Source organism: Pungitius pungitius, chromosome 20 (assembly GCF_949316345.1).
Source record: "Pungitius pungitius chromosome 20, fPunPun2.1, whole genome shotgun sequence".
Classification (NCBI taxonomy): domain Eukaryota; kingdom Metazoa; phylum Chordata; class Actinopteri; order Perciformes; family Gasterosteidae; genus Pungitius; species Pungitius pungitius.
The window spans coordinates 753,732-766,257 of record NC_084919.1 but is presented as its reverse complement, the minus strand read 5'-3'; the positions used below and the strand labels follow the sequence as shown (position 1 = coordinate 766,257).

The 12,526-nt window shown below is 47.7% G+C and overlaps 1 protein-coding gene across 2 annotated transcripts; it reads right to left on the bottom strand.

Moving 5' to 3' along the window:
• Window positions 1-517: 517 nt before the first annotated feature.
• LOC134107835 (filamin-A-interacting protein 1-like) lies at window positions 518-11,496 on the bottom strand. Of its 2 annotated transcripts, none has more exons than XM_062559725.1 (6): window positions 10,972-11,496; window positions 6,909-7,158; window positions 6,231-6,404; window positions 5,564-5,742; window positions 1,194-3,852; window positions 518-993 (listed from the first exon to the last, which is right to left on the bottom strand). In XM_062559725.1, exons 2-6 carry the CDS (start codon window positions 7,149-7,151, stop codon window positions 811-813), a joined length of 3,438 nt encoding a protein of 1,145 aa, XP_062415709.1. In that variant the 5' UTR covers window positions 7,152-7,158; window positions 10,972-11,496; the 3' UTR covers window positions 518-810. The 2 variants fall into 2 exon arrangements, with proteins under 2 accessions (XP_062415709.1, XP_062415710.1); XM_062559726.1 differs by having other exon boundaries at window positions 875-1,114.
• Window positions 11,497-12,526: the final 1,030 nt, after the last annotated feature.

Genomic DNA, 12,526 nt, shown 5'->3' with positions numbered 1-12,526 from the left:
TCTATTTGAGGCCCTTATATTCTGCATCGATTAAAACTTAATTATAAGTATTAATATTAAAGGGAGTAAAGGAATAATTGGTGGATTCAATTTTCGCTTCAATAGCAGATTTAAAAACAAATGGAGGCACATTTATAGAATTAAAAGCAAAACCTTTTAATCGTTGGGTATATTTAATATTTCAGTTATTATATATAATTTAATATATAAAAAGTGTATTTCTAAGCATGTTTGCTAAATGTAATCCATAAAGTATTCATTTAACATATATAAAGGATACAAATTAATCTCTTTTTGCCTTTGGTTCCAGATTGATGGGCCCCTCCTCCTTAGACTGGACTTGGATCTTATCTACAAGAAGCTGTAAATCTTATTTGATGAACTTTCTTGTTCTTTTGTGGTTGAAATGAACTTATTGCAAGTCGCTGTGGATAAAAGCCTCAGCTTAACGACATGTGATCGTTGTGTCGTGTTGGAGACACACTGTGAATAAGTGAACACTACGAAGCATGTAGGTAAATACCTTTTATTATTGAAGTGCCTGTCAAGAATATGATGACGTTTGAGACGAACAGTTCACAGTGACTGGAGACCTCCTAAAGCTGCTGGTGGAGAACGAAGCTCTGGAGACGACAACAACAAGAGGAAGTTCCTCAGAGAGGCTTCGTGTGGTAAGACCTTCAGATGACCTTTCAGTTTCAAACTGAAGGCGAACTTCATGAAACTTGGAGTCCCATCCGATGCTGCCTGGGACCCATGTGGCTTCGAGCCGTTGCCATGGCACCCCCCCGCCCCTCAAGCCCCTCCCCCTCAGCCCTTTCCTCCCGCCGTGGAGGCCGGGCCGCACGCCGTCGACCTCCTCAGCTCGATTTTAATTGACTGGCTCTCGGCCCGCGACTCAAACCTGGTCTCCGCCCTGCTGCTCGGCTTCGTACCTTTGGACACCGGGATCCGCGTGGCGGCGCCCCGGGCGGCGTGCGCCTCCGAGCCGGGCTGAAGAACGAAGGAAGAGCACAAGGTTACTTCAGAGGGAAGAGACGGCTCGTCTTGTCGCTCCCTTCACACCACTGAGATGTTCATCGATCCACAGCTTCGTACCCGGCGAGGGCGCCACCTAGGACACGCCCCTTGATTTCAAAACATTTCAGAAGCAACTGCAACACAAACCAGAAAGAAAGCAGTAAAGATCTCACCGCTGACTGCGTCGGCCTGGAGGTCGGCCTGGAGGTCGGCGAGGCGACGGGCGTGATGGTGATGCTGCTTGACATTTTGCTCTGGGTCGCCATCGCCGCCGAGGGTTGGCGCACCGTGCCTGTCGGCGACTCCCCGAGGGTCACCGAGGTCTCGAGGGTCAACGGCGGCTCGCCGCAGCCCTCGGGGGGCCTCTTGAACTGCCGGCCCAGGTGGATGTGGATCTTGTTGTCCTCCGTGGTGATGATGCTGCCGTTGTACTTCCTGAAAGGCGGTGGTTGCCTCTCCGGGGTCACCTTGACGTGACCTTCGGCCGCGGTGACGGACGCCGGCGAGCGGTCGGTTCGATCCAGAGTCTTGGCCCTGGAGATGGCGGTTATGGTCACCGGGGATTTGACGGGGTCGAGACCCCCCGCCGGCTCGCAGGCTCCGCCCCCCGCGGCCTTGCTTGCGGGCTTGGGGACGATCGTGATGCGAGGCTTCTGAAGGCTGAGAGTCGGGATGATGGTGGTGCTGGAGAAGAAATCTTCGGCCCGGGGGCTGGTGATCTCCAAGGTGGCGGTGCTGTTCTGGTGATCCGGGGTCACCCGGATGTGCAGCGGTTGGCCGGACTCGGGCGGGTGGAACGAGGACGCCCCGGCGGTCTTGTCGGGGGCGGTCTGCGTGAGCGTGATGGCCTCCTTCTTCTTCATCCAAGGAATCCAGGATTTCTTCACGCCGAGTTCTGCCGTAGCCGGAGGGTACCGCTCAAGAACCGCCGGCTTTTTAAGACCCCGTCTGAGGTTGCTCATCAAGTGGTTTTCCTCCAGGACGGATTTCTGGATGAAGCCCGCCGCCGTCTCGTCCTCGGCCGCCTCGCCGGCCATCACGTCCGTCTGCACCGCGGTGGAGGTGACCGGGACGTCCAGCATCCTCTTACCGCTCACACTGGGCCTCAGGGCCCGACCGTACCTCTTGGTGGCCTCCAGCTCCTTGGTAAGATTGGCAAAGTCATGGCTCATGCTGATCTTCTTCTCTTCCTCCCGCATGAACCTCTGCTGGAGGACGGAGTAGTCCGCCTGCAGCTGGGAGAGCTGGTCCTCCTTGTTCATCAGCTCGTGGATCTTCTCCTTCAGGGCCTGGACGTCCGCCTGCAGCTCCCTGGTTCTGGCCTCCTCCATCTTGCAGCGGGTCCTGAGCTGCGCCTCCGGACCTGCGTCCTCGCCCTTCTCGATGGCTTTGTTTCTGGCGATCTGACTTTTCATTTCCTCCAGCTGCTTCGAGAAGGCATTGGCTCTGTCCTGCTCCCTTCTGAATCTCTTCTCCAGTAGATCATACTCATCCTCTGTCTTCATCAGATCTCCTTCCACCACCTCCAGTTGTTTGAGCCGGCTCTTGAGTCTTTCGATTTCTAGCGTGAGCTCGCCTACTTTGTTGTCTTCATCTGGTCTCCTGTTGTCCTCGGTGGACCACTTCCTCTGAATCTCTCTCTTTGTCTCCTCAAGGCCGTCTATTCTTGTTCTCATACTACTTATCTTGGTATTCAGCTGTCCACACTTTTCCTCCTCACTCACAAGTTTGGCTTTCAACTCATCTTTCTCTTTGACGAGTGCCGTGACTCTGATCTCCATTTCACCTTTGAACTTGAGAAGTTTCTTGCTCTCCTCAATCAGCTTCTCTGTGACCTCTGTGACCTTGCCCTGCTCTGCTTTGAACATCCTACTCAGATCATCACTTTTCTGTTCTTCCTGTTTAAGTCTCTCCGCCATGTTTTTCCTCTCATCGACTAGAAGGACCGTGAAGGACTTCAGCTTCATCAGGTCGTCTTTGAGGACCATTTCTGCTTTCTCGAACTCGGCCTCCGAGCACTCAAAGTCCTTCAGCCGAGTTTTCAGCCCCTCCAGCTCGCCGGCCAGATCCTTCACAACTCGTTTCTCTTTCTCCAGGTCTGTGTGAAGTCGAGAGCACTCTGATTTGCTCCCAGTGAACGACCGCTCCAGTTTCTCCAGTTGAGACATCCTCTTCTGCAGTCTGTCCACCTCCAGCCTCATCTCCTTGCCGTGGTTCTCCTCCCCCTGCAGCTTTTTCCTCAGCTCCCTGCACTGAGTCTCCGTTTTGGTTATCTCCTCATCCTTGCTCTCCATCTCCAGCACTCTCTTCCGCAGATTCTCCAACTCGGTCACCAGAGACGAATCCCCGCACTCCCCTTTGCTGACCTTCTGCCTCAGCTCCTGTAGGTCTTCCTCGGCTTTGTGCAGCGACTTGTTGCTCTCCTCCAGCTCTTCAATCTGCTGGTCCAAGCCCACCAGCTTCAGCCTCAGCTGTCGGCTTTGGGACTCTTCCGCGGCCAGTTTGGCCGTCGCCTCCTCGTGTTCCTGCGCAAACCTGGCGGCTCTGTGCTCCAGCTCGGCCTCCAGCGCGAGGACCTTCTGGACGTCCTCCTTGGCCGTGTCACTGAGCGCCGCCAAGCGCTGCTCTTTCTCCTGCAGCTTCTGAGCGAGGTCCTGGACCTTCTGGCTCTGCTGGTGGATCTGTTCGATGTGCAGCTGCCGCTCGTCCACCAACATCAAGGCGAAGGACTTGAGCTTGACCAGCTCCGCCCGGACCTTCTCCAGCCTCCTGCGGTGGTCCTTGTCCTTACGAGCCTGGTAGGCCTTCTCCTGCTCCAACAGCCTTTTGAGTCTGAGAAGACACATGAACAACACAACAGATGACACACATTCTGAATCCATTTTGTATCAAAACTGAGATACGTATGTGACACAGAGCACTCATCCTTTTATGGTCACTACTTTCTTCATTGACAAGCTCTCTCTCAATGTCATGTGATCATTAATGTTGTGTTTGCATTAGGCTCTGGTGTTTGCTGGAGATACAGAAGTATCTGCTGCTGAAGACGTTCAAACCTTCAGCAAATCATACCGTTTGGTTTTGTCTTCAACTCATGCAGCAAAATGCACATAACCTTATTTTCTTAACCTGGAAAGTCTTCATTCACATTTTAAAGTTTGTGAACTCGGACTGGGATAAAAGGTAGGAGTCCTGATCTCTGTGGGAGTCTGCTGCAGCGTCCTCGTCTGACTCGTGCACGCTCACGTGCTCACACACACAAACAGGTTTCACTTCAAGTGCTCTGCGACTTTAAGACCTTCACGACCTCCAAACACAACTTTTCCCCTGAAACCGAGGCTGGGATGCACAGCAGGTGGTCAATCAGTGATCCGCCCCTCCCTCCCTGCCCTTTGGACCCCGAGGAGGAAGAGGAGGCGTTCAGGCCGCTCTTCCTCTTCGTCGTCGACGTCGGACACGAAGCACCTCTTTAGCTCGGAAACACTTTCCTGGCAAAAAGGACGCTTCGGCTCCGACAGCCTCGCAGCCGTCACTGTTTCCATGGAAACCGAGTAACAATACAAGGTGGAAGTTTTTTATTTTGGAGAGGACAATGCCAGACTTTGCGCTTCTAACCCCCCGGCCCCCCTTTTTTTGTGCAAAAAGGCGGAAGGAACGCGGATATGGACCCTCCCCGGCGGCTGAAGGGTAGAAGTCACATGATGTGTGAGGAGGCTTCTAAGAGTCGCCAGATGCTGAAGCTTCCATCATGTCTACAGATTTCCACGGTCAATCAGTGGTTAGCCCCCCCCCCCCTTAAAGCCCCCCCTCTTTATGGTCTGTTTGACTCTAAATGGACCATCATTCACTAAATGAACATCATGCTGCATTGAAGAAGACTTGTTTCACTCGGCTGTGGCCTCCTGGTCTGAAAGACCAGGACTGAAGGACTGAAGATAAACAAGCTGTCGTTACTGTGTAAAATAAATAAGGCCTCATGTGTTCATTAGTTAATTATAATGTGAACATCAAGTCAAATCCAAAACAACAAAAACTAATGTCTGATTTCTAGATACTAAGTGGTGCAAACTATAATGAAACTACAGCTTGGTTTTACAAAAAGAAAAATCATTTGTTCCAGTAAAGGTTCCACGCAGTGATCTGTGCTTCATAACAAACGTGACTCTTTGTTATTGAACAGGGCGTCTGCTGCCAATGACATCATCCTGGACTCATTCATTGATGACATCATCCTGGACTCATTCATTGATGACATCATCCTGGACTCAATCATTGATGACATCACTGTAGTCAATCGGCAGGCTGACAGCAGCCAGCAGGAATGAGACATTTAAAGGACAGCTCAATGGAGTCAACCCCCCCCCCCCCAACTGAAGAATCTACTAAAGACGTTTGTGGCCCAATGAATCAGCAGATGTTGTATTTCGTGTTGTTAACCATTAACCAACCATTTGGTGTTTAGATAACTATACATGGCTGGTCACCTGCTGTTTGTGAGGGATTGTGTGCATCACGATGGCCGATCGGCCCCCGGGGGCCTCACCTCTCCCTCTCCTGCTCCAGCAGCTCGGTGAAGTCGTCGCTCTTGTTCATGAAGTCTCCATGTTTGCATTTCTCGTTGTCGAGCTCCGACACCGTGCGGCGGTGGCATTTCTCCGCCAGCAGCAGCTGCTCCAACATCCGTCTGTACGTCTCCTTCTGTTTGTCCTGCAGACGGTCCAACTGATGGGGGGGGGGGGGGGGTACATGAGCCATTAGCCACGGTTTGAGGGACCACAAAGAGGCTCCTTCCACAAGCTCATGAGCTTCAGCTTTTTGAGCTGAGTGTGGAAAATTACATCTACACAAAGGAAAAGGATTTGACTGAACCGCCAAAATAAAAGCTTGGACGATATTGGTACACCAAGTTAGATTTTTACATAGACTTGTGAGGTCACAATGGTAGAAACTACTAGCGGTTTCAGAATGTTGTGGTAGTTAAACATCTTCAGGCTGATTCCGGTAATTTTGTACGCTGAAAGTTTCTAAAACTTTAGTGTTCAATTCCCTTATACTTTCTTTAAAAGTTCTGTGACTTGTGTTATCAGGCATTGATTAGCATTGATTAGCAGTGATGTAATAGTACAATCTGTGAAAAACACTCCACTTTGAGAACGTTACTTCTGCAGTGAAAGTGTAATGAGCAGAAGGTGTTGAAGTGGCGCTCTGACCTCGGCCATGGGCTTCTCGTACACGTGGGGGGCGCCGCGGTCCTTCGGGCCGAGCAGTCCGTCCCTCTGCAGCGCCTGCAGGGGCTTGGTGGGGGCGGCCGAGGCGTACCGGGCCTCCAGGGCCTCCGGGCCGGTCCGGTCCGACTTCAGCAGGCCGATGATGTCCTCTCTTGCCTGAGGAGAGACAGACGAACCTGCTTTAACGTTTTTAATTCATGAGGATTCTGCCTTTGGTTTGACTTTAAACAACGTGAATGTTTTCCCAGCGATGCTCAGACATCAGCTGAACACCAGTCATCGCATGACATCATGTGCGATGGTGAGAAAGCAATGACCTCATGAACTCGCATTGGATGTGACCGAGACAGAGAAGCAGCTCTCCTCCACCAGAGGGAGCTGTTTGCTTCACAAACCCCAAGCGCCTTGTGATGTCACCTCAAGGTCGTGATGGGTTTGGTTAAAGGTGGTGATGGGTTTGGTAAAACGCTGTGGGGGGTTTGGTTAAAGGTCGTGATGGGTTTGGTTAGAGGTGGCCATGGTATTGGTTAAAGGTGGTGATGGGTTTGGTAAAACGCTGTGGGGGGTTTGGTTAGAGGTGGTGATGTGTTCGGTTAAAGTTGAACGATGATGTGAACCTTCTCTGGGGTGGATATCCTGCTGAGGGACTCAACTGCGTACCTGAACCTCTCCCTCCATGATGCCCAGCAGGTGCAGCAGGTCGCTCTTTGTCAGCTTCTTGCCCTCGACGGGTTTCCGAGGTTTTTCAGTCCTCCCGCCCTTCTCCTCCGGCAGAACCTTCATCCTCCTCCTGGTGAGCTCCGCTTTGTTCTCCTCTTCCTCCTCATCCTGCTTGGCGAAGCCTTCGGCAGGCTGGATGTGTCCATTATCAGGACCCTCCACGGTGCAGCTTCTGGATCGCATCTTCTACCTGTGAGTGCAGAGAAACCAGTAGAACCAAATCCTCATCACCCCACAATCCAACGTCCATGTGTTCTGACCCCTTTGTGTTCCTAATTTAGCTCGTAGAAGCCAAACAAACAATGATGAAATTGACAGCTGGTCCGGTGGTACTGAGTCAGGGACTGAGATGGGGGTCCTGACAAAGGAACGAGTCTTTGGGTCAAACCCCCCCCCCCCCAATACAGCCGGTCTGGCTTTAAGCAGACCGTGACTCAACCGGAGAGAATCCTGGCAGTGAAGCCGTAGCAACCGTGTTACCGAGGCCTGTTATTAATAGACGCCAACACCACACCCCCCCCCCCCATCCCACGTCACAACAAGAGTCCTGACATTTTTAAAGTCAATTGGGAGCAATTTGACCGCTTTGACTGCATTTATTATAACGAGTCAATGAAGTTATACCCAAATCACATTTGTATAGGTCTCCCATAAACATATACATGTTGGAACCAGATCAATATCACATTCACACACCCTCTCCCCACGTGCAGCGTATCAGCTAACATGCTAACGGCCTGACTCAGCTGTGATTTACAGCGCAGCTAACGGAGCACGATAGCATGCTTCCACGCAGCGGCTCCACCAGTTAGCATGTAGCGGTAGTTCGTACAGTTAGCATGTAGCGGTAGTTTGGACAGTTAGCATGTAGCGGTAGTTCGTACATTTAGCATGTAGCGGTAGTTTGGACAGTTAGCGGTAGTTTTATTCATCTGTTTAGAGTTACGTCCAAATGCACCGCCTGGCCTTCGCCTCTATTTACGAGCCGTGCAGCTGTTTGTTTGGGGACATTTTCTGGAGGGGTATTTTAAGGGTCTCCCCATTTGTTGTTGTTCCGAGTCCAACACGTTGGGGGCCGGGGGGGTGGGGGGGTTGGGGGGGGGGAGGGCTATCACTTAATGATCCACAATCCTGCGGATGCCTGAATCTCCATTTCCCTGTCCCACGTCTCCATAGCAGCAGATGTTGTCAATAAATACGCTAGCTAGTGAAGGCCTCGACTGCTGTCATCTAATGAAAGGTCACGAGGGTTAAATCCCTGAAGTGAAAAAAACACACACAAGCAGCAACTAAAACATCCGCCGGGTTTATGTTTCCTTGTTTTCCTTTTCAGCTGATGACGAAATGATAGAGACGTGTCCTGGGTAAATATAGATCATGTCTGACCTTTGACCTCTGTGTCACAATTGACATCTGTCCTGTTAGCGTCATTATACAGTATCAAGATGGAAATAGGGAACATTACAACATGGACTCACAAGTTGGCCTCCTCCAATGATTAGATTTGAGTGTAATTATAACTTGAGGCGTTGATATTTATTTGCATTTTCAGGTCCTTCTGCTTCATGTAAAGTGAAGTTTGAAATATTTCAGCTTTCAGAAACATCCCAGTTTTTGACTTGAATAGTATTTAAAAGGTGTAAACTGCTAATTACAGTAAAATAAGTTGACGTAGTCAAAATAAAACATACTTTTTTCACATTGTCGTTTCACTGGTATTTGTATTTGTATTCCGGAGTGTAAAATCTAAATAGAAACAAACCCTCTTTTGCTAACTGGTAAATCACAATTAAAGATCACTTCATGCACTATGTCCCTTTTAAATATCTTAAAGAAAATCAATATCCTCCAAAAATAAGTGAGGTGAAGCAATAGGCTCCATGGTGTGAAACTGGGATTCACAGAACATGAACATGTCACGGAGCGCTTCAGGAGGTCATCAGACAACGGAGCCAAAACCAAAACACATCGTGCTGTGACTGAGGAGACGTGAATAACACCGGTGACGTTTGGATCACACCTGAGCACATGATCGTCTCTTCTACTTCCAGCACGCTGCAGCAGATGTTTTATTACATCAGCAGCTAGCCGCACAGCTTCCACAAAACCGACGTGGCGAGAAACCACCGTTTCGGTGGGAAAACTCTGCCTGGCAGAAGGTTTTTTTAGTGTGTTCTGTGTGGCTGAGGTGAGCTGGAGGGTTTGTTTGCATTGCGCCTGTGAAGCGGAGTGAGAGGAGGCCACGGATGCCGAGGCCGCCGGTCGAGAAGCAGCCACCATTCCATCGGCGGCTCGGGGTCACGGGAAGGTCGAGTCTCTGTTCAGAGTGTGTTCATGTGTTATAAACAATGCTATTAAAGCTGAATCCAGAGTTATTTTACTTCCTAAAATAAAAAAAGCCGCAGGAATGAACTGAATCCAGTCCTCACAACCACAACGCTAACATGCTAATGCTAATCAGGTACAGCCTCCACCATATTACATTTCAGTGTAGCATCTTACTTGAATACTTTATTTGAATTCCAAATGAAGGTCAGACAGATTCATCCTCCTGGGACCATGAATGTGTATTTTGACATTACATGACAGGGTGGATCCTCCTCAGTGACATCAGTGAATCCGGTGCTTGATGCCAGCATCCAGATGCTGTGTGTGATTGGGTTTGACTCTTTGCTCCTCTTCACACACGGCGCTCTGTCACAGCTCTTTGTATTTCAGTAGAATTCTGCCTCCTTTGTTTGTCGGCTCTGACTTCTTTCCCCTAAATGTCCCACCATGACTCATCAAATCAGAAAAACCCTTCCTTTGCGGCCTTCACGCCTTCATTTAACCGTCTGAATAACACTTATCTATTTATTTATTTATATTCCCAGGACACGGCGTCACTGTGAGTCTAATCAGTCCGGAAAGCTGACATCAGCCCGACAGGCAGCCGGGTGGCTCTCACAGGATGGATGGAGCATGAAGTCACTTCCCTCATAAGCCCTGGGAGTACCGGGGGGGGGGGGCAGCATATCATGAGAGTAACAGACCGCTGCTGGTTATGCGTCATTTTAAAGTTTAGCTCCAAAAGTGCTGATGAATCCCACGAGGTTTGTGGTCGGCTTCGTCGACGCGAGAAATGACTCATGAGAGGAGAAGAATCCTCACGAGGAGACCCCCCCCCCCCCCCCCCCCATCGGGCCAGCAGCCAATCAGTAGAGCTTATTCTAATGTGCCTTTTATTTAATGGATGAAGCTCATTTCATTTGATCTTAACGTCACAAATTACGTTTCAATAACCATAATTAATGGAGGGGAAAGGTCCCAGGAGGTCGGGGCGGGGCAAAGCATGCTGGGTACAATAACACGGAGACGCAGTCATTCCCAGTAATAAAAGTCTAAAAAGATTTACTGGTAAAAAGGTTAAAGTGCATGTTTTTATAATTTGTCCTAAAGAACAACACGAGCACATTTTTCACCAAATGATTATTAAATATAATTTTTATTATAAGTATTTTTCCATTTGAGTGACGGCGTCAAGTCAAAAAGTCCAGATGAGTTTCTATAAATTATTTTTATTGATGTTTTTTTATTGTTGTCACTTTATTATTACATTCTTATTCTATTCTTTAAGTGTCTTTATTGTAAATATTGTGAATAGTATTTTCTATATATTCTTTCTAGTTTATTTTTTATATATTTATTCAATTTTACTTTTAGTCTATATAGTGTCTGCACATGTATGTCTGTATAACATTTGTTTTCAAATTTTGAGGTATTTATTTTAGTTTATATCTGTGTTTTTCTTTTTCAATTCTAGCTTTTTATTTATTTAGTTTTAAACTTTTATTTACTGTGGTTCATGGTCCCCACGGGAATGTGATACTTTATCGAATGATATTAATCATCAAACCCCTCCGCGCTGACATCATCCACGTTGATTCATCACCTCGTTCCTCGTGTAACTAAAGCTCTTTAAATAATTTGTTAATTGATCTTGAAATGAAGCGGCTTGTCTCACCTGGTCTCAGCGGGTCAAAGGTCAGCTGCCGATCCAAGAAAGCCGTTCAGGGTCAGTTCGTCACGACATCACTTAGTCCCTGAGGTCTGCTCTTCTCCTTCTACTCCTCCTTCTTCTTCTTCTTCTTCTTCTTTTCTTCTTCTTCTTCTTTTCTTCTGCTTCTTCTTTTCTTCTTCTTCTTCTTCTTTTCTTCTGCTTCTTCTTGCTCTTCTCCTTCTTCTCCTGTGGTCAGAGTTGGAGGTGTGGAGCTCGGTCCGCTCACAGAGTGAAGTTCTAAATTTAACAGCAGCTCTCAGGCCGTCAGCAGCTGAACTGAGGGAGGCTTTAACAGCTGACAGCTGAGCCCCTCCTCTTCCTCCTCTTCCCCCTCCTCTCCTCCTTCCCTTCCTCCTCTTTCACTGCTCCCCCCTCCTCCTCCTCTTTTTCCTCCTCCTCATTCTCCTCTCCTCTTCCTCCTCTTTTTCCTCCCTTTCAGGCCCCTGGTGGCGGGACCAGAGAAGACGCTGTGGTGTCCACGAGCCCTTTAGAAACATGACCTGGGCTTGATCTTCTTTTACCGTCATGATAAAGAATCAGGATACGACATCTGAGGACCATGAACATCTGTCCTAAAGTCTATGCCAAGGATCAAGAACAATATCACAAACATCAACATTTCTACACGATGAGGATCCGAATAATGATTTGGATTCATCCTCAGGGAGCATGAACATGACTCAATTTCACAGCAAAGCATTAAAAGGCTTTTAAGAGTTTTTGATGGAGGATTCAAAAGTTCTTGGAATGTACGTATTGACCACATGTCGGGTAAAACACCGGCTCTGACTAATACTTTGGATCATTTGAAAGTGGTTAAATAGTTTTAATGGGAAGTTTGTCTAAGTATATTATTGTGTAATAGATTATTTAATACGTCATTTTTCATCAAAGCTCCGGAATGCTTCATAACAAAAACTCTTCCTCCATTTCTTCATCTCATCATGGAAAATAATAATAATACATTTAATGTATTAACATTTTAGTGTTTACTGAAATGTCTGCAGTGACATCATGATGCTGATGTTTATCATTCATTCATTTCGACGAGGAGCAGCGCCACCTTCAGGTTGGTGTTCACCACCAGCTTTTCTCTCTTTGTCCTTCATCAATAAGATATCTGGATGTTGTGAGGTTTCTCGCGTCAAATCAATTATTATAAATAATACACATATGTTGAATATAACATATTTCCATTGGGATTTAGAAACATTTTAAATCTATATTTAAAAAGTAATGTATTGTCTCATAATTACAAATATATATATATATATATATATATATTTAAATGTATAATTGGCATATAGAATCCATATGTATTTAATATTCCTGCAGAAAATAAAAACATATGTGCACGTGTGTGTCTGAATAAAAAAGTTGGCACACACACTCTAGGCTCGTGCACAGAGGTTATGGAACCGAACGCAACAAAAAACAGAAAACTTCCGGTAGTGACCTTCAAAATGAAACTTTTTGTTTATAGTTAATTTACCTGTTTGGAATTTATATGCAGTTTAAA

What these genes read in the sequence shown, in the direction of transcription:
- LOC134107835 (XM_062559725.1), bottom strand. Translation starts at nt 7,151, where the DNA reads ATGCGATCCAGAAGCTGCACCGTGGAGGGTCCTGATAATGGACACATC. An exon ending in ACGAGAAGCCCATGGCCGAG is followed by an intron (nt 5,743 to 6,230) that starts GTCAGAGCGCCA and finishes CCCCCCCATCAG; the next exon opens with TTGGACCGTCTGCAGGACAA. An exon ending in CCAGGCCGACGCAGTCAGCG is followed by an intron (nt 994 to 1,193) that starts GTGAGATCTTTA and finishes TTCGTTCTTCAG; the next exon opens with CCCGGCTCGGAGGCGCACGC.